At 43.9% G+C, this 20,922-nt stretch overlaps 1 protein-coding gene and 1 long non-coding RNA gene across 2 annotated transcripts in view; one reads left to right on the plus strand and one right to left on the minus strand.

Moving 5' to 3' along the window:
- Positions 1-1,291: 1,291 nt before the first annotated feature.
- On the minus strand, positions 1,292-20,208 carry LOC116886876. The gene is made up of 3 exons (XR_004386192.1): positions 19,717-20,208; positions 12,999-13,342; positions 1,292-1,473 (listed from the first exon to the last, which is right to left on the minus strand). It is a non-coding gene; the product is annotated as an uncharacterized LOC116886876 (long non-coding RNA).
- Tet1 (tet methylcytosine dioxygenase 1) overlaps positions 4,966-20,922 on the plus strand; it is a 67,881-nt gene continuing 51,924 nt past the window's right edge. Inside the window, exons 1-2 of the mRNA XM_032888331.1 lie at positions 4,966-6,886; positions 20,557-20,610. Coding sequence (XP_032744222.1) covers positions 5,027-6,886; positions 20,557-20,610 — 1,914 coding nt within the window. The 5' untranslated portion in view covers positions 4,966-5,026. The remainder of the gene's footprint in view (positions 6,887-20,556; positions 20,611-20,922) is intronic.

The following is a 20,922-nucleotide window of genomic DNA, read 5'->3' on the forward strand; positions in this document are numbered from 1 at the left end:
ATACAGTCTTTAGTAGGCTGGATTTAACCACTGTAGAACTCAACATTTTAATGAGTTAACTATTGCTCTCAGATTCCTGCTTCCGCAGAAGGGGTGGGTCAGAGGTTTGGAGACACCCTCCTCACCCTTTGTGTCTTCCTTATCTAGTTTCTTCCCCTCCCCCACCTTCTGGACACATCCTGTCTCCTTCATTTCTTTTTCCTCTTTGTCCTTAAAAAAAAATTTTTTTTAAAACCTGTAGGTCATTTGATTCTCCTTCCCCCCACCCGACCTCGGCTCTCATTGTCTCGGTTGTCTTTTAACTCCTTACATTGTTCCTGTGAATTCTTGACTTTGCTCAGTCATTTGGATTTCTATCATTTCACCTTTAAAAATGTATAAAATACTGTTCCTTGGCCTTTTGCTGTTCTTACATGGTCTGGCTTTTGGAAGAGCCTTTTAACCTCCATTTTCCCCTGTTCTTTTCCATTATTTGTGTCCCCCACACCCCGCTCTGTGGGGTGTCGGGTGTTTTACATATGGAAGGAGCCAGCTTTCTACTGCATTTCCCTGAGCAGCTTCTCAGTGTGCCCCAAGCTTTCACACTTCCTGAGGTAGTGAACTGTCTAGGAACAGCCGGCAATTACTGTCCCCCCCACCCCCTTCCTTTCGATGAAGAACTTAGTTGTAGGAAAACCAAGCCTGATGGCAACTTTTTCAGAAAATGCTTTTAAGTCTTGTTTTTGTCTTTTGTTTTGTTTTTGCTTTTGTTTGTGTCCCCCCCCCCCAAGAAAAGCCTTTAAATTCTCTGGACCTGAAGTCAGTTTGCAAGTAGCTTTAGGCATGCAAATGACACTTGAGCACAGGTGGTAGCAGGAAAGATTGCTATGTTATTTCAAATTGACGTGGTTTACTTAAAATAAGTGCAGCAGCTCAGGGGACTTCCAGAGATACAGAGAGAGGAGAGATACAGAGAGGGAGAGGAAGTCCCTGGATGGTGCCATCAATACTTTAATTTATGGACAGGTATTGGAAGCTAGCCTTTCATCTTTTAGATAAAGTGAATAAAAAGCTATTTTTTATTTGCATACTTTGGTTTTTAAAGTTTTCATTACACTACTTAGTGTGCACATACTGTGTACCAGTGTACTATGCATGCATTGTGCATGTACTATGCGTGCATGAACTGCTGGTGTTTGGAGGTCAGAGGACAGTTTATAGGAGTCATGTGTGTTCTACAAATCAAATGAAGGTTTTCAGACTTGGTTTCCCGAGACTTTACTCTGCTGGATTTTATAAAACAAAATTTTCCTTTTTTTTTTCTTTTTTAAAAGATTTATTTATTTCATGTATGTGGATACACTGTCACTGTCCTCAGACACACCAGAAGAGGGCATCAGATCTCATTACAGAGACACTATGTGGTTGCTGGGATTTGAACTCAGGACCTCTGGAAGAGCAGTCAGTGCTCTTATGCTGAGCCATCTCTTCAGCCTGCAAAACAAAATTTTAAGAGCTCTTAGGGGGAAGTTTTATAATATTCACATCATATTGAGGCAAGCTTCAATCCTATCTCTTCACTCATTAGGCTACATAAATTTAAGCTATGGTGACACACACTCCTAATCCCAGCACTTGAATGAGGCTTTGAGGAGAAAAGGATTTTAAGTTCTAGGCCTACTTTGCCACTTAGCAAGATCCTGTCTTGGGTGGGGACAGCGGGGTGTGAAGTGGCAGAGAGCTTGCTTAGCTGGTTCCAGACCTTCCACACCCCTCCCAATAGGCTTCTTGTCACAGATTTCCATTTTGCTTTTGGAGACAGGGTTTCTCTGTGTAGCCTTGGCTGTCCTGGAACTTGCTCTGTAGACCAGACTGGCCTTGAACTCATGAAATCCAACTTTCTCACCCCGACCCCCGCTGGAATTAAATATCTGTGCCAATTCTGACTGATAGTTTTATTTTGATTTTCCTACCAGGACAATAAGGATTCACAGGATGGTGTCAATTAAATACACCCCCCCGCCTTATTATATATTTATTAAGATGGGCATCAGGTATATTCTTATATCTGTATTGCAGAGATACCCAGATATATTCAATATATTCTAGGTTAGAGTAAATAAAACATTTAGAAATACTGCTGTTTTTGTTGTTGTTGTTTGTTTGTTTGTTTTGGTGATGTCAAGCATTAAACCTAAGGCTTCATACATTATGGGCAAGCTCCCCACCACTGAGCTGCATCCCCATACCTTTTTCCTGTCATTGTGAGGTAGGGGGTCTCAGCTGGCTTGGAGCTCACCCTGGGTCTTGAATTCTTTATTTTCCTGCTTCAGCATCCCAAGTATTTGGGATTATAGGTCTGTACTGCCAAGCCTGAATGAAACTCAGTTTTCCAAAGACTAGTTCAGACTAATTTCCATTCCTCAGCCCCCATGTGGCTGAAGACAACTTTGATCATGATCTTCCTTCAGTTTTCGCCTTACAAGTAACGGAATTATTGGTGTATACCATCCACCATGGCATCTTTCTCTATTGTTTGGTTTGGAGACATAGCCCAGACTGTCTTAGAGGAGGTGTTGAACTCTGCTTTCTGACTGTTTGTAAAACAGGTTTCATGCTGTGAGTCTGTCTGGTCTATATCACTTGCTGTCCAGGCTAACCTTGGATCTTCTTCCTCAATGTTACCTCAGGTTACCTGTTCGGGTTAGCGATGTCCACCACATCTGGGTTTTTGTCGTATTGTGTTTGTTTTGACATAGTCCTGGCTGGTTTGGAGCTTGCTTTGTAGTCCAAGCTTGCTTGAAACTCACCAATCTTATTGTCTGTGCCTCTGGAGTACACGTGTTTACTGGGATTAATGGTGTATGACACCCCCACTGGCTGGACTTTTAATTCATTTAGTTTTATAAGTTTAGTCTATAAATATATTTTTTATATTGAGACAGAGTTTCTCTGTGTAGCCCTTGCTGTCCTGGAACGGCCTCAGAGTCTGTCTTCCAAGTGCTGGGATTAAAGACTTGTGCCAGCACACCTGGCTCAATGATTATAAAATTAAAAATTAATCTTAGGACACCCTTGCTAATTAATCCATATTATTATAGACCTATTTAATATGAGCTACATTATATCTTTTGTTTTTTTTGTTCTCCCCCACAGTTTGGAGACACCTTAGTTTATCACAAAAGGTCATATTGCATCTGTGACTGCATGGTGATAAAGTTCAAGGGGCCCACAGTTTCTTCTGATTGTCTCTGAAACTTGCCTGCCTGTTTTAGTCACTTTTTTCTCTATAGTTGGGATTTTAGGGGTCACTGACCTCTTTCAAAACCTGCTTTTAAAAAGGGGGGAAACTGTTGAGTTGTGAAAAGACCTGATCTTTGAATCCCCTTCACCTTCTCATTTCTTTGGCATTTCTGTTTCCTTTGCCACTTTTGCTTTGGATGCTAAACCATGAGCAGTAATTTAATTACATTTTGAGTTTCTAAAGCACTTCAATTAAAAAACAGAACTGACAAATCAATTTGTAAACTACTTTTAAAAGCAGATCCCAGGACACTGTTTGGCTTATCCAGATTACTGGTCCACAGTTGTGAATTTTAATTTTCTTTCCAGTACTTATATTATATACTTCTATATGTTTTTTCTTTAAGATTTATTTATTATATATAAGTACACTGTAGCTGTCTTCAGACACACCAGAAGATAGCATCAGATCTCATTACAGATGGTTGTGAGCCACCATGTAGTTGCTGGGATTTGAACTGAGGACCTCTACAAGAGCAGTCAGTGTTCTTAACCACTGAGCCATCTTTCCAGTCCTCTATATGTTTTTAGTGCTACCATTGTGATAGATTAAAAAAAAAATACCTCAACACTGTTAAATTTAGAGATCGAAATGGATGTAATTTCCTTTCTTTTTTTCTTTTTTCTTTTTTTTAATAAATTATTTAATGTATATGAGTACACTGTAGCTGTCTTCAGACACACCAGAAGAGGGCATCAGATCTCATTAGAGATGGTTGTGAGCCACCATGTGGTTGCTGGGCATTGAACTCAGGAAGAGCAGTCAGTGCTCTTAACCACTGAGCCATCTTTCCAGCCCTGGATATAATTTTTTCATGGAAACCGTTAATAGAATAATTCTTGGTTTTCTGAAGACAGTTTTGGAACTGTATCTGTGGATGTGTGTACAGCATGTGGAAGTGCATAAACTTCTGGAGAGGCCCCTGTATGGGTGCTGGGGAAGCACAAACCTGTGCAAGATGCCTGCAACATTGAAAAGTTCACTAGATGTTCTGTGGTCTTTTAAATTTTAAGATATTTTGAGACAGTTTCTTTGGTAGCCCTGGTTGTCCTGGAATTCTGTAGACTACGGTGGCCTTGAATTCAGGGATCCACCTGCCTCTGCCTCCAAGTGCTGGAGTTAAAGGAGTGTGCCATCACCACCTTGCTAAAATTTGTGTTTATGCAAATGGGTGTTTGCCCATATATTTGTCTGTGTACCAAGTGCATGCCTGGTCCTAAAGAAGCAAGAAGAGGGCAGCAGTTAGCCTGGGACTGGAGTTAGAGTTTTGAGCCACCATGTGCATGCTGGGAATTGAGCCCAGGTCTACTGGAAGAACAGGCAATGCCCTTAATTTTGAGCTATCCCTTTTATTTGAGACAAGATGTGTACCCTAGATTCACTATTCAAACTCCTGATCATCCTACCTCTACCTAAATACCTAGCTAATGTTGTAACTCATGCAACTAACTCAGTCTCCCGCAGCTGGGAGTATAAATTTGGACCACTCTGCCAAGCTAAATATAATCTGCACTTTTTCCTTTGGTAGTAAATATTCTTAGTTTTCTAGTAACTAATTTATTAGCAAGTATCTTTATAGTAGAGTACACAGGACTAATAATAATATTTGCTGTTGTTATTTTAGACCCACACCTCATGTGACCAAGCTTGGCAACACCTCCAGGTTCTCCTCAGAAGGAAGACTTTGCTGAAGACCAATGACTCTGTGTCCTGCATCCTTCCAGCTTTTCCTGCTCTGCAGCCATGTCTCGGTCCCGCCCCACAAAGCCTTCCAAATCAGTCAAAACCAAGCTCCAGAAGAAGAGCAGCCAGATGAAGAAGAAGGCATCAAAGCCGGCTGTCAAACATGGGGCATCAGGGAAGGCGCTGACCCCTGGAAAACTGAAGCAATTAATCAAAAGAAGAGATGGTAAGAAGGAAACGGAAGGCAAAACTCCCACACTGCCGCAGAGTCTTCTGACGAGAGCTGGGGCTGCCCGGTTGAATCAGGATCGAAACCAAGTTCTTTTTCAGAACCCAGAGTCCTTAACTTGCAATGGCTTTACAATGGCTCTTCGAAGAACCTCTCTTAGCTGGCGACTCTCCCAACGCCCAGTAGTCACACCCAAACCTAAGAAAGTGCCACCTTCAAAGAAGCAGTGTGTACATAATGTCCAGGATGATCCAGGGGCAAAGCACTCCGGAAATGATTCAGGCCCCAGCCAAGGTGCTGTCATGTCTCCAGATACAGAAAACCCAACTGGTGAGCAGAACATATGTTTAGTTGAAGGCGAGAGCCAAGAGATAACCCAGTCTTGCTCTCAAACAGTAGAAGATTCCCAAAGCTGTATTTCTGAATATGGGAACCTTGAAGCCGGAATTTCTTGGTCACTGGAAGGGACACACAGTGAAGGACTACTCTCTCATCAGACATCTAATAATGTGAGCAATTCCCCTCCGCAATGTGCGCCATCGCCCCAAAGATCAACTTCTGAAGTTACCGCTGAGAAAAACGCCAGTGATCAGTTTGTAGACTTGTGCTCACCAGTAGAGTCTCCCAAGCTGTCTGATCCTTCTCAGAATCCTATGGGAAGTGAGCATAATTGCTTTCCTGACTCTAGTTTTAGGATCGTTCCTGAATTGGACCTTAAAACCTGCATGTCTCTTGATGAGTCTGTATATCCCACAGCTCTGATAAAGTTCATCTTGGCAGGCTCACAGCCGGATGTCCTTGACCCTAAGCCCGAAGAGGAAACCCTTAAAACCACCCCAGAAAAAGTGGGAAGCCACCCAAGTCAAGCTGTGGATGCCACCTCTATCCTAGGACAGGCCTTTGGTACTCTCCCGCATCAGTGGGGATTTCCTGGTGCTAACTTAGTTCATAGTGAGACCCTGGCCAAGGGCTCAGACTCACCAGAGGATCTGGGTGCTATTACTATGCTAAACCAACCAGAAACTCTGGGTATGGACATGGATGCTCCCCCGGACCTGCCTATCTTCCTTCCTATGCCTCCAAACACAGTAGCTACCTACAGTTGTCTTCTTTCAGGGCCTGAGCCCCACACCTCTGCTTCCTGTGGACTTGAAGTCCAAGGTGCTACCCCAATTTTAACTTTGGACTCAGGACACACTCCCCAACCCCCACAAAACTCTGAGTTAAGTTCAGTACCTCTGGTAATAGCTGCAAACAGTACACAAGCTGAGAAGCAGTTTGGTGCCAATCTTTTCCCAGCAAACATACAAGGGTTTACAATTGCCCCTGAGAATGAACTCCAGCATGCTCCATTAGATCTTACTCAGGGCTCTCATGCTGCTCCCAGCAAATTGGAAGGAGGGATTTCTCACGTTAGCATGACCAGCTCAGCTGATGATGTCAAAGCCACAACGATGTCTATGCCTATGCCTGTTACACGAGCTAGTACCTCTTCTCTCCCATGTAAATCTATGCCACCAACTGTGGAGAGGAGGAAGCGCAAGGCCTGTGGGGTCTGTGAGCCGTGCCAGCAGAAAGCCAACTGTGGGGAATGCACCTACTGCAAGAACAGGAAGAATAGCCACCAGATCTGTAAGAAGAGGAAATGCGAGGTGCTCAAAAAGAAGCCAGAGGCCACCTCACGGGTACAGGTAAGAGCAGCCAAGGGCTGGGAGGCTCTCCTTTGCTTGGTGCAGCATCAGCTCCTGCCCCATAAAATGTTGATCTCAGTATAAGAACTTGTGGATGGCATCTTGTGGTAGATTGATGCTGGGGATTGAATCTAGGGGTTCCCCCAAGCTCAGCATGTTATCCATCCTTACCTGCTGCTTCCGCAGCCTTACCTAAACCTAATTTTTTCATCTTGATCTGTAACTTAGGATGCATGTAGCTAACCAAGGCTTACCATGATCTCTGGTTCTTCTGCATTGTTGGGTAGCTCAGAAACAATGAAGTTCTGAGCATACCTTCATGCATGTGGCACATAGGAACTCGTGCAGATGCACATAGATAAGAATAAATCTTTTTTAACTTTGAAAAAAAAAAAAAAAGAGAGAGATGGCCAGCCAAAGAGATGGCTCAGTGGGAAAAGAAAGGTGCATGCTATGTCCCCACGTCTGACAACCAGAGTAAGGCCTGGAGACTGGAAGAAAAGAACCGGCTCATGAGACTTCTCCATTGACTTTACCACGTGCACATCCTTCACGGATTCTTGAGTGATTAGGGGTTACTATGAATTTGAGGCCAACCTGGGCCACGTAGCAAGTTCCAGGGTAACCTGGGCTACAGAATGAACCCCCTTACTTCCAAGGAGATTGTGAACTTTTAACTGCATTAGCCTTTTAACTTCTCTAGACGTCAGTTACCAGTCTTAAAATTCTGCTGCCTTCTTATCTGAGACTTTGAAAAGGGGTTAATTAGCCAGTCCTGTATTGATGGGCACTTAAAGGGTTTCTCCCCAGATGGATGACACGGGGCACTTGTTTAACTCTGGCTTTCAGATGCTACACAGGAGGATTGCCTTGTGGTTGAGGCCACCTAGGTTATATTATAGCATGACCACTTCTAAAAATACCCCAATTAGGGAAGGGTCTGGGCAGATAAAATGTTCAAATTTTATTTTCTATTTTTTGGAGGTAAAATCACATTTGTTTTGACCATGGGGGCTATACCTCCCACAGATCTATTTCTTATCTCCTGAGTGCTGGGATTAACAGTGTAGACTACTTCAACCAGGCAACAATGCTGATTGAAATCATACACACACACACACACACACACACACACACACACACACACACACGCACACCCCAAAATATAGTCACAAAATGAAAATGAATAGGCTGGGTGGGCATGGTGGCATTAGTTTTTAGCCCTAGAACCTGGGAGGCAGAAGGCAGAGGCAGGCAGATTTCTGAAATTCAAGATAAACCTGGTCTAATGTAAAGAGTTCCAGGACAGCCAAAGCTAGAGAGAAAGAGAGAGAGAGAGAGAGAGAGAGAGAGAGAGAGAGAGAGAGAGAGAGAGAGAGAGGAGAGAGAGAGAGAGAATATGAGAATATAAAAAAGATGAAATGATATAGTAAAAGTGTATATGTGAAGCTTCAGTTAGCGATTAATATAGGGTATTCAAGAGGGTATCTGATTGCCCTCTATCCATCCCACACCCATCTGCTCCCTTCTGCCTCTGAGCTTCTTTGAGAAAGGGTCTCATATCCCAGACTGTCCCCATGATTGAAACCTGTTCTTTTGGGAGAAGGTTTATTTGGCTTGCAGGGTAAAGTCCGTCATCAGAAGTCAAGGAAGGAACTCACCCGGAGGCAGGAGAGGAAGCAGAAGCCACTGAGGAATGCCGCTTACTGGCTTGCTCTTCATGGAGTGCTCAGCCTACTTTCTGTTTTTTGTTTTAGTTTTTTGGTTTTTCGAGACAGGGTTTCTCTGTGTATGTAGCCCTGGCTGTCCTGGAGCTCACTCTGTAGACCAACTGGGTTTGAATTCACAGAGATCCACCAGCCTCTGTTTTCCCGGTGCTAGAATTAAAACCAGCTCCTGTCTGCTTTCTTGTATTTCCCAGGAGGACCAGCCTGTGGGTGGCACTGCCCACAATGAGTGAGCTGTGTCCTTACTGAGGATCTTGAATTTCTATTTTTTTTTTTTTTTTTTTTGGTTCTTTTTTTTGAGAGCTGGGGACCAACCCAGGGCCTTGTGCTTCCTAGGTAAGCGCTCTACCACTGAGCTAAATCCCCAGCCCCAGAATTTCTATTTTTTATATATTCTGTGCTTTGGAGTTTTGTCCTTATGCATGTCTGTATAAGGGTGTCAGATGCCCTGGAACTGGAGTTACAGACAGTTGTGAGGTACTCCTAGGGTGCCAGGAATTGAACTTGGGTCCTCTGAAAAAGCAGCAGTGTTCTTTTTTTTTTTTTTTTTTTTTTTTTTCAAATTAAAGATTTATTTTATTTTATTATATATAAGTACACTGTAGCTGTCTTCAGATACACCAGAAGAGGGCATCAGATCTTTTTACAGATGGTTGTGAGCCACCATGTGGTTGCTGGGAATTGAACTCATGACCTCTGGAAGAGCAGTCGGGTGCTCTTAACCGCTGAGCCATCTCTCCAGCCCAGCAGCAGTGTTCTTAACCATTGAGCCATCTCTTCAGTCCTGACCTTAATCTTCTCATGCTCCTTCCTTCTGAATTGCTTGGTGTACTGTGATGCCTGGCTGAACTCTTGGACTTTTATTATTGATGGATCATAGTCTCTTGTTAGCATTATTTAATTTGAGGGATTGAATTGCATTGATTGAGGGTTGTTTACATAGTAAACATGTATTGTTTCAATGATTCCTATACCCCAAACCTCTCTTTTATGCTCAAATTATCTCAAAATTAGTTTATAAGTGCCTCTAGCCATTGTATTTCTTAGTGTGATGTTCTGTTGACATTGTGTGCTGTCTTTACTGCTCCAGATCCGAAGCCACCTGTTTAATAAAGGGGAATTCATTTGTTTTGGTGGAGAAAGGTAGCAGGAACCACTGCCTCAATGGCAACCTTATTATAATCTTAGAAAATTGTCATGGGGCCAAGGAGGCAGCTCAGCTGGTAAAAAGGTGCTTGCCTTTATGTCTTGCAACCTGAGTGTTATCTCTGGGACCCACGTGGTAGAGAGAGAGAAATCTGATCTCCATGTTTGCATCAGGATGTGCAAGAGAGCCTACCAAGAAATAAATGTAATGCATTTCAAGGAGCTGTTATTTAGTGTTTTGAGACAAGGGCTAATGGACTGCAGGCTGTCCTCAAACTTACTGGGTACCCAAAACCGGCCTTGAATTTCTGATCCTCCTACCTCCAGTTCTCAAGTGCTGGGTTAGGTAGGTCATGTCCCTTTTGCAATGTTTCACAAGACCATGTATGGGGTGGGGAACCAACCTGTAGTCTGGATAGCAGGTCAGTCAGGCCAGTAAGTGGTGTTCCTCCAGGGCTCTGCTTCAATCCCTGCACTGACTTCCTTGATTGTGATTGGACCATGCAAGCCAAATAAACCGTTTCCTCCCCTAAGTTGGTGTTGCTCTTTTATCACAATAAGAAAAAGCTAACAGGATAATTTGAAAAGTGTTAACATGTTATGCTTGGTCAGGTTAAGCAGCAGCATTCTGGCTTATATTGTAAATTGCTGGCTCAGGGCTGTCTGTCAGTCTGTGCATTTATTTGTTTGTTTGTTTATTTATTCTTTTAAAAATTTTACTTTTGTTGTTGTTGTTGTTGTTGGTGGTGGTTTGGATTGAGATAGGGTCTCACTGTGTAATCTTGTCTGGTGTGGGACCTACAGATCCCCCTGCCTTGGCCTTTTATATGCTTGAATTAGAGGCGTGTGCCACTGAAACTTACTGTAACTTCAGACTCTTCTGGAAATTGCTACACAGCTCAGACTTGACTCACAATGACAAATGTCCCTGCCTCAGTCTGTTGAATATGGGAATTATAGTGACAGGCCAACGTGCCTGCCCAGAAACGTGTGTCTGAGGCCCAGGTCAGGAGCTTGCAGTATGGTATGGTCCACCTATTAGACACTTCAGAAGTGTTTGGAACTCAGTTTATTTTACTTTCTGTGATGGGATTTGGGAGTGAGTCGGGTATCTCTTGGCCTTGCTCCTCAGGGTTTCACAACACCTCAGTTTACGAAGTGTGTATGATGTACAAGTTTTTAAGATGGAAAAGTTTAGCTTGCCTCAGGTTTGAAGTTGAGGCAGAAAGGGACCCATTCTACCCAGTGGATTTTCTGTATTCATGCAAAGAACCGAGTACACATGCTTGTGCCTTGATTCCAGCTCTGGGGAGGTAGAGAGCTGGACACCCATGGCTTGCTGGCTACCCACTCTAACCAAATGGATGAGCTCCTGGTTCTGAAATACCCTGTTTCAAAAAACCAAGTCTCCAAAGAAACAGCTTTGTTTAGCTTGACCTTTTGCTTCCATGTATGTACATATTCATACATAGGTGAATATGTACACCAAGTAACTCCACTCTCAGAAGCTGCCAGTTCTCGTCCTTTCTTTTTGTCTGTGCAGTAGAATTTTTCCTGCCTGAGTATTTGTGAATGAGCATTTGTTTCCACATGAAGCAGAATTCTCCTCATGGTGACATCTATGGCTTGTTTTTATTTCATATGTAAACTTAGTTTGTGGTCAAGTTTTTTTTATTGAAGAGCAAAAGTGGACTCGAGAACGGAAAGAAATGGGGGGAATGCAGGACAGTGGATGGCTATAGCTAGCTGATCCAAGCCATGGAATGTTGGATGGAGGACATAGGTTGTATGCAGCAAATATTCCTGCTGCGTGTGTATATTTCTTTTTTCTTTTTTTTTTTTTTTTTTTTTTCGGAGCTGGGGACCCAACTAGGACCTTTGTTGCTAGGGCAAGCGCTCTACCACTGAGCTAAATCCCCAACCCGTGTATATTTCTTTTTAGAGAGCTAATTTGCATCTACAGATGGCAAGATTTGTTTACTAGGTATCAGAAATGTCAAGATTTGCTCCTTTTTCTGTATGTGAGTGTTTTGTCTGTATGTAAATAAAAACACTTTATGGTGCCCACAGAAGTCAGAAGGAGGCTGTAGATACAGAAAGCCAGGAGCCACTGCATGGGTGCTGAAAATGAAACCTTAGCACAGGTAGCAAATGCTCTAATCAACCTAGCTGGGTGTGCCAGTGCACACGTTACTTAGTCTCAGTACTTCTGAAGCAGAGGCAGGTGGATCTCTGAGTTCGAGGCCAGCCTGGTCTACAGAGTGAATTCCATTATAACCAGGGCTACACAGAGAAATCCTGTCTCTTTATTTAAAACAAAACACAACAACAACAACAACAACAACAACAACAACAACAAAACCTAACAACCATGCTAAGGATGCTGGAGTAAGCCTGTGATCCTAGCTCCTGGAAAGTGAAGACACGAGTTCAAAGTCATCTCTGGCTACGTAGAAAGCTAGCCTGAACTATAGGAGATCCTGCCTTAGAAACAAATCAAGGAAGAAAAAAAACAAAATAATAATAATAATAATAATAATAATAATAATAATAATAATAATAATAATAAAGAACCCATACCTGAAGACTGTTTTCATTCCTAGCTAACCATATAACTTCGAACAATATTTTAGATTTTGGCTTGCCACACAAAACTGGACACAGAAATGGGAGAGGAGGCAGCAAGCACAATGGGGTCTCTATGGCCCGATGCAAGACTCAGGCTTACTCTGTCAGGTAGGGTCTCATAGCCCAGGCTGGACCCAGACTTGCAGTGTAGCCGAGGATGACCTTGAACTTCTTTCTCATCCTCCTTCCTCCTTGGATTATAGATATATACCAACATGTGTTTGCTGTGGCTGGGAACTTGGGATCTGTGCATGTTAGACAAGCAGTCTGCCAATTGCTACACTACACTCAATTCTGTTGTGGTAAAGTCTGACATGTTTGTAGTGGCGGGGAACTGAAAGTAACAGACTAATTTATTGAAGAGATTTCTGAAGGATTTGCAGGGTAGACCAAGACAGTTTTAGTTTCTTCACAGTACCATCTTATCAACAAGTTGTGTGTGTGTGTGTGTGTGTGTGTGTGTGTAACAGAGAGGTCATAGCATGTTGTGAGCATCACAGCCCTTTTATGGAGGTTAGAGGATGAAAGAGAGACAGATAGACAGACAGTCCATAGCTTGTTCTTAGCATCAGAGTTCATATGTCGACCTTCGGGTGAGTCTGTTGTATTACCTTTCACCTGCTGTGCCATGTCCAGCGCTGTCTGATTTGTACTCCACAGTATGGTATCTTGCTGCTCTGTTGGGGATTTTCAGTTTTGAGGCTCCCAGCATTGCCCAGGCCTGTGAGCTTCCTGCACAGCTGTGTCTCTGGGGGTTCCCAGCGCCTGACTTTCACTATAATTTTGTTTCACATTTCGATAACATGACGATTATGGTGTCGTTCCTTATCCTGGGCTGTGGTGATCTTTTGCCCTTCTTTTGAAATGATTTCATGCCAGCACGTGACGTGATTGTAATCTTAGTACCCAGGAGGATTGCTGGCAGAACCAGTTAAGCTCATGACTTCAAAACCACCTGGGTGACACAGAGAACATCCACCTCATTAGATACAGTTTTTCACCTTCCATGTCCTACTACTATTATTATTGCTATTATTATTTTTTCAAGAGGGTTTTTTTTTTTTTATCTATTTATGTTTTGTAGACTTTGTTGTTCTGAACTTGGTCTGTAGATCAGGCTGGCCTTAAATGCCACCTGCTTCTGTATCCCAGGTCCTGGGGATAAAGGCCCATGCTGCTACCACATGGCTGCTTTTTCAGTTTTAATTAACTTTATTTTTATTTTATCTAGCCCTTCCCCCATGGTTGTTCTTGTTGAATCTTTTTCATCCAGAATTATCACGTGAAATGAAAATGTCATATGAATGCTTCACTTCAGTGGCAAGTTTGTGGGGCTAGGAGTCTTTTCTCCCTCCTCATTCCTTCTGCACTGGGCCTGGTATGTGGTGGGTACTATATAGATGTTGTTTGAATTTGGTGATCATAGTGTGGAACTGTGTGTGTGTGTGTGTGTGTGTTTTATTTTTTGCACTATTTTGGGAATAATTCCAAAATATTTGGAAAGGGTCTCACTATGTGTGGCTGGCTGGCCTGGATAGACCAGAACAGCTTGTGACTCAGGCTTCTCACCTCAGTCTCTGAAGTTCTGGGATTACAGGTGCGTCCCGTGTCTTGGAATAGGTGATGATTTGGGCATTGAGTTGGGTCTCTAGTGTTGCATCGGACTCTTGACACAACATCCCATCTTACAGCAGTCTTGGAAAGACTTTCTGCCCCCAGCTAGTGAAGTAATACTTACACTGGGACACAGAGGCCAGATGACTCGCCTAAGGCTGTAGATGATTGGGAATCAGGATGTGGGCTGGGAGGTCCGCTTATCTATCCACCATCTTGATGAACTTCAGTGACAGTAAGCAGAATAGGTGGGGGAGGAGAAGAAACCAGCAGTGGCCTGGTTGAGGGACGGTCATTGAAGATGGATGGGAATCATAAATTCCCTCTTAGGTATAAAAGATGCTTCACTTGCTTCACTGAACTTGTGTTTACATGCTTGCTTGGAGAACAGATATCAGCAGGAATGTCTTCCTCCTAGCCCACGTGGTCCTGTCATGGCTGCCTCCCCAGTGATTACAGCCAGAGGTGGCTTTTTACTTAAAAGGGGTAGCATTCAGCATTCACTCTGAGTCTCAGGGTAACTAGTTGAACATTCTTCTATGAAAAATCTACGTCTCCAGGCTTCCAGCAATCTTGCTACCAGATTTATCCAGGGCTTGCAGAGGACACAGATTTTATTTTCTCACCTGAAGACAAAGGTTTCTCTATGTACTCTTTTATCAACTACCCATCTGGCTGAGATGAGAGTGTGTGAGTGTGAGTGTGTGTGTGTGTGTGTGTGTGTGTGTGTGTGTGTGTGTGTGTAAATGTGTGTATGTGAGAGAGTGTGGGCAGGAGCCCTAACCCTGTGTGCCCACATTCGGTGTGTGAGCAGAGGACAACCAACACCATGTTCTCAGGTTATATCTACCTCTAAGGTTTTGTTTTATTTTTGTCAAGACAGGGTTTTTCTGTGTAGCCCCGGCTGTCTGTCCTAGAACTTGCTTTGTAGACCAGGCTGGCCTTGAACTTGGAGAAGTACCTGCTTCTGACTCCAGAGTGCTGGGATTAAAGGCATGCACCCCACTGCTCAGCATGGACACAGAATATTGAGTTGTAGTTGCTCATTACATTGTTCGCGTATACTTAACTTTATTAATTATGGACAGCCATAATTCTCCAATGACATAATTTACGCCAGCTACAAGTCAGAGGCACTCAATTTAATAATGGCATCGGTGTGGTGTGGGCCCTCCCAAGGACTTACTGTCTTGGTTAAGACAACATTATCTTCAACATTCAAGATGACAAGGCTGGCGTATTGTACAGAGCCAGTCTCATGTCTCAAAAAACAAAGCAGGAGAAATTACCCATGCTAACGGTATCATAGGACTGGAGCCATGAGTCCTTGCTGCTCTTGCAGTGGGCCTGGGTTCCAAGCGACCACAAGGCATCCCCAGTTCAGTTCCAGAGGAATCTAAACCTCTATTACTGATCTCTACAAGGCACCAGGCACACATGTGGTGCATAGATTCGACGTGCAAGCAAAGCACATATATAAAACACTGTTCAATTTTTTTTTCACTAGGCAATTTTTAAAATTTACATGAAGCTCTTGGGATCATGCTGGCTTTGTGGATGTTCTCCCCCACCCCAGGCCCTGACGTAGCCATTCAACCAGACTCCGTTATCTTTTACCATGGCCTGTGACAAAGTAACTCAGGTTTATTTTCTTGTTGAGGCAAGCCCTTTGCCCTTGACACCTACAAGCTACCTCTGAAGGCTTTGCATTGCAAAATCCTAAGGTTTTGATTCACCTTCCAGGTCCAGAAATGGAGCAAGTGGGAAAGCTGGTTTCTGTGGAGTAAAAAAGGCCCCCGCCCAGACAGGGTTCCTCTGTATATCTCTAGCTACTCTGGAACTCCAGAGATCTGTCTGCCTCCTGAATGCTGGAATTAGCATGTACCACTGCCACGCAGCTGTCAACGAACTTTTTATTGAGAGTTTAGCTGTGTGGCCTAGGTTGGCCATCAAACCCTCAGAGAAATGAGTGTTTTTAAATTTTATTTTAATATGTATTACTATTGTTATTTTCTGTATGTATGTATCTGTGTGTGTTTGGATGCCTGGAGGCCAGAAAGGTAGGGGGAGGAGTCAGACTCCCTGGAACAGGCAGGTGGTTGTTAGCAGGGAGTAGATGCAGGGAACCAAAACTCATGTTCCAGAGCAGCAAGCCATATCTTTAAAGAATATTAGCTGGATAATGTTTTTGGAACCCTGCCATACAGCATAGCATTTCTAGACCTACCGTAGGAGGTGTTTCATGATATAGGCTCAATAATATATTTAATCTAGGTTAGCCCCCTGGATTCACTATGTGGCAAAGGGTGGACTCTAATTTGCAATCCCCTGACCCCAATGTTGAGAATGAAGGCCTGAGCCAATTCCAGGCTTCTCTCTCTCCTCTCTCTCTAACATACCCCCCCCAACCCCAACAGCTGTCATTCTTTTCTGGGGTGGGGGGCGGCATGCTGAGTCAAAATCACACTGTATCTGTGATCTGTGTCTGTCCTGGAACTTGCTACATAGACCAGGTTGTGGCCTCGATCTTGGAGATCCGCCTGCCTGTCAAATCATGGAATTAAAGGTGTGAGCTATCATAATTTGCCTAGCAAAAAACTGCAGTTCTTTTTTGTTTTCTGAGACAGCGTTTCTCTGTGTATCCCTAAGTGTTCTGAAGCTTTCTCTGCAGTCCAGGCTGGCTTTAAATTCAAATCCACCCGTTTCTGCCTTTTGGCTGATTTATTTTTAAATATGGGCATGTGCAGGGCTGGAGAGATGGCTCAGGTTCACTGGCTCACTGGCTGCTCTTCCAGAGGTCCTGAGTTCAATTCCCAGTGCCCACGTGGGGCTCATGACCATCTATAATCTATAGTAGGATCTAATACCCTCTTTTGGTTTACATGTAGCAGAACATTCATATACATAAAATTGAAAAATATGTGCACACTTGTGTGCATGTACAGGAAAAGCATGGGCTCTTAAGCACTGAACCTTCTTTCTGGCCTCTGGAACCTTTGGCCTCTTGTACCTTCTGATCTCTGTTATTAAAAGTCCAGTGTTATCTAAGTTCCCAACTGAGCCTGTCAAGTCTTCGATACGGAGGCACTGGAACAGACTCCCCAACTCTGAGCCCGCGTGCACCATCATTCTGTCCCAGTGTTTGATACAGGGTGTCAGTGTAGCTCTTTCATTAACTACCCATCTGGTTGAGATGAGCTTTGCATTTTATTTAGTAACTTATTTTGCAGAATAGTGTGTGCTTCCACATTCCCTGAGGTCACCAAGTGTAATGTTGTGTAGGTTCACAAGTATCTCTGAGCATGATTTATTTTGTGGCTGTTACAGGTAATACATTGATTTAAAATATAATCATAACATAATTAAATGTTTTGTGTCATGGTAACTTTGCTAAATATTGAGCAATCAAAGGAAAAGATACTGCTTTCTACAAGTACGTGCATATATCTAAGGGAGGAGGTACAATCTCTGGGAGAAAGTTGTGGAACTAAAAAAAGGGGTGGGAGCGTCCTGGGTAACTGACTGGTGGGGTTGGTTATACACTGGCATGGTCACAGGCAGGCCCTTGAGAAAATAGGGTCCTTGAGGTAGCTCAGAGGGTTAAGAAAGGCCTAGGTTTGATCCCTAGGACTCATAATGGTGGGAGATGATTTTAACTCCCCAAACTAATCCCCCTTGAGCTCCATATGTTATGGAGAGTGTACCCATTATAAACACAGGCACACAAAAACAAAGCAAGCAAACAAACAAAAAAACATAAAATAAAAAAGAATTGGGATGTCCTTCAAAGTTGACAGTGTCAGCCAAAAGATGGATAAGTGTGGTCCACTGGGACACTGGTCCTCCGCTCTGAATAGACGTGACCTGAGCAGACACAGACGTGGCTATGCATTTTCAGTTACTTCTTGGTAAATTTGGTTCCCCCCAACCCCAACCTCTAAGACAGGATCTCACTGTATAGACAAGGCTGTCCTCAAACTCACATGGATCTATCTGCCTGACTCCTGAGTGCTGGGATTAAGGTGTGGGTCACTACTTCTCGGTCCACAGAAGTTTGTAGTGTGTTTGCTGTATTTGCATTGGTGTTATGGTTAAGTCAGATTCCCTTGATTTTGGTATAAATATTTAACAAAGCATTTGGGTATGTGTAGCTATTAGGTAGGGTATGTGCACCTTTCTTCTTTGCCTCTCTCTCTCTCTCTCTCTCTCTCTCTCTCTCTCTCTCTTTTTGAGATAGACTCTTAAATATAGCTATGACTAGCCTGGTACTTGCTATATGTCCGAGGCTGGCATTGAACTCATTACAGTGCCCCTGCCCCAGTCTCCCTTGGGTGCTGCAATTGCAGTCATGGACATGTTTTTGTTTGCTGTGTAATTATTTGAAGGGAGGGTCTCTCTCTAGCTGATTTTCCTACCTCAACCTCCAGAGTAGTAATAGTTAGTCAACTCATCATCAGGTCTAGCTTCAGCAGTTCCATCCCGTCCCTTGCCCCCACCTGTGAATTAATTAAAATTTTGTACATGGCAGGGCAGTCTGGAGGATGACATACAGAGGGAAATCTGGGAACAGGGGAGTATGTAGTGCATTAGTAGAGAGCACTTGCTTAGCATCAAGAGTACCTAGGACCAAGCGGACGGACTAATAAATAACAACATAAATGGGAAAACCAATGCTGTACAGGAAAGAGGGCTTTCGTGGCAGCCTAAAAACCTCAGAAGGGAGGGTGATGAAACACAGGCCTTCCGGCCCTCACTCTATTCTGAGTTCTGGTTGTGGGAATCTGTTCTGAATCCAACTGCAAGTGGAAAACCCATTTTTGGCCTCACAGCCAGGCAAGCCATCCTGCCAATCCTGCAAATGAACTGCAGAAACTTTGGCCCCAGGAGGCAGGAGCTTGGGCTTGCTTCCCAAGATCTGTGCAGCTGTCAAGGTGGCTGTGATGGGCTGTGAGCAATCCCTGTACAGTTTTTTGGCAGTGACCTTGGGCCAGCCCAGTTTGCCACAGCTACTCTGGTCCTCTGCCACTAGTCTTTACAGCAAACGCAAAGGAGCTAACGGGAGGGAGACTGCTCTTGGTCCTGCCTTTCCTGGAGTCTGGCAGGTGTCATGTGGTGCCAGCTCCCTAAGTCACTGAGTATGGGTGCAGTCCAGGGGTGTGTGTGTGTGTGTGAGAGAGAGAGAGATATCGAGCTAGCAAGTGCGCTGATGTTCAATCCCAGGCTCATAAGCCTCAACCTGGGGAGGCTTGAGAAGAGAGGCTTGGTTGCAGTTGATGATCTTGGGAGGAGAGGAGACAGAAAATACCCCCACCCCCAAAGGTTCAGGTTGGAGTCTGCCTTCTGGTAAGGCGTGGATTTTTTTGGGCACTGAAGGTCATCGGCTTACATACAGTCTTCCATGTCTATAGTCACCGAGAGTGTGGCGAGTGTATTTTGAAAGCTCCACCCCCTCTCCTGTCCACATCCTGTCCTTTTTTTTTTTTTTTTTGCTTTTAAGTGGCTGATTGTCATTTTGCAGTCCGACTTTGTCGTTGGACATTTATTGACAGAAATCAAATCGCTGTTTCTAGGCCAAGCGCCGGCTGCACCGAGGTGTGGTTCCCAGGAATGAGACACGCAGCCCAACAGCTGAGCCTGTGCTGTCCTCACTTAACCTCCCTGCCTTCAATATCGCCAATATTTAGCTTTGCCTTATAAAGTCAAAATGCACAATACCTTCCAGGGTTGTTGTGAGCCCCGATGCCCCCTTTGGCTCAGGGCTATCTCCTGCCCGGTGATACAGAGTAGCGCGCCCCTCCCGGCGCCGACCTGCCCTGGTGCCACCCAGAGGTTCCTGCTTAGGGAGACTCCGCCATCGATCCGATGGTGGCGACCTGGGGGATTTGAGAACATTGTCTTTTGCCGAAGCCTCCTGTGATTTCAGTGGCGGCGACCAGATCCTCTGCAGAGAACTCCATGTCGCAGCTTGTGGCTGCCTGTGTCCTGTGGTGAGAGCCCAGCCTCACAGGAGATCCTTTGTCTGGGATAGTGCTAGGCTGCGAAGATCACTTTGGAGTCTCTAAGCTCTGCCTTGCCATTGGCTGCACTCTTTGTGGGGCTGTTTTTGCAAAAGGCATGCCCAGCACGTCTACAGTGCTGGCAGGCCAGGACTGCCTTTAAACACCATGATAATGATACCAAAAGCAGTTTGCAGAGCTGCTCTCTGTGGAGGCTTCCTCTGCAGAAGCAGGCAAGATGGCTACCTCGTGGGCTTCGCTGTGAAGAATGCAGAGGCTAATTAAGACAGACTTTTAGGGGGAAAGGGGCATTTCCCTCCATCTTTATTTATGCAAGGTTGTTGGTTGTTTTTCTTTCCAGTGACTTTTAAAGTATACATTTTACATAAGCTCTTCAGGGTCTGGCTAACATGTTGATGGTATTAAATGGTATAAGTAGTTTTTACAGAGAAGTAACAAAATTTTTGGCGGGGGTGGGGGGAAGGGTGGGAGCTGATATATATATTTTTTAAATGGAGGCTCACATTTCAATTTTACTTTTTTTTTTTTTAAATTTTAGGTTACAAAAGAAAACAAGAGGCCCCAGAGGGAAAAGAAGCCCAAAGTTTTAAAGGTAATCAGCTCTTGATGAAATGATATATGTATTTTTCCATTTTATACAGTGTTTTTCTGTCATCTGAGGGTGCATTTACAGTATAGTGGATTTGAATTCTCCCAGGTTGTCAGTGGTTACATGAATTTTCACTCAGCCAGAGTTGCTCTTACCCCCTCCTCCCCCTTACGGTCCACATTAGCATCCTTTATTTGCAGCTTCTTATAAATGTTGCACAGAGGAAAAGTTTATATGCAAAGTGTTGAATAATCCCTTCTCCTCTCCAGCTTCCTTTGTGCCACCTGCATCTGTGTTCTGCACCCTGTGGACATC

The sequence above is a fragment of the Rattus rattus genome, chromosome 18 (genome assembly GCF_011064425.1).
Source record: "Rattus rattus isolate New Zealand chromosome 18, Rrattus_CSIRO_v1, whole genome shotgun sequence".
NCBI classification, from domain to species: domain Eukaryota; kingdom Metazoa; phylum Chordata; class Mammalia; order Rodentia; family Muridae; genus Rattus; species Rattus rattus.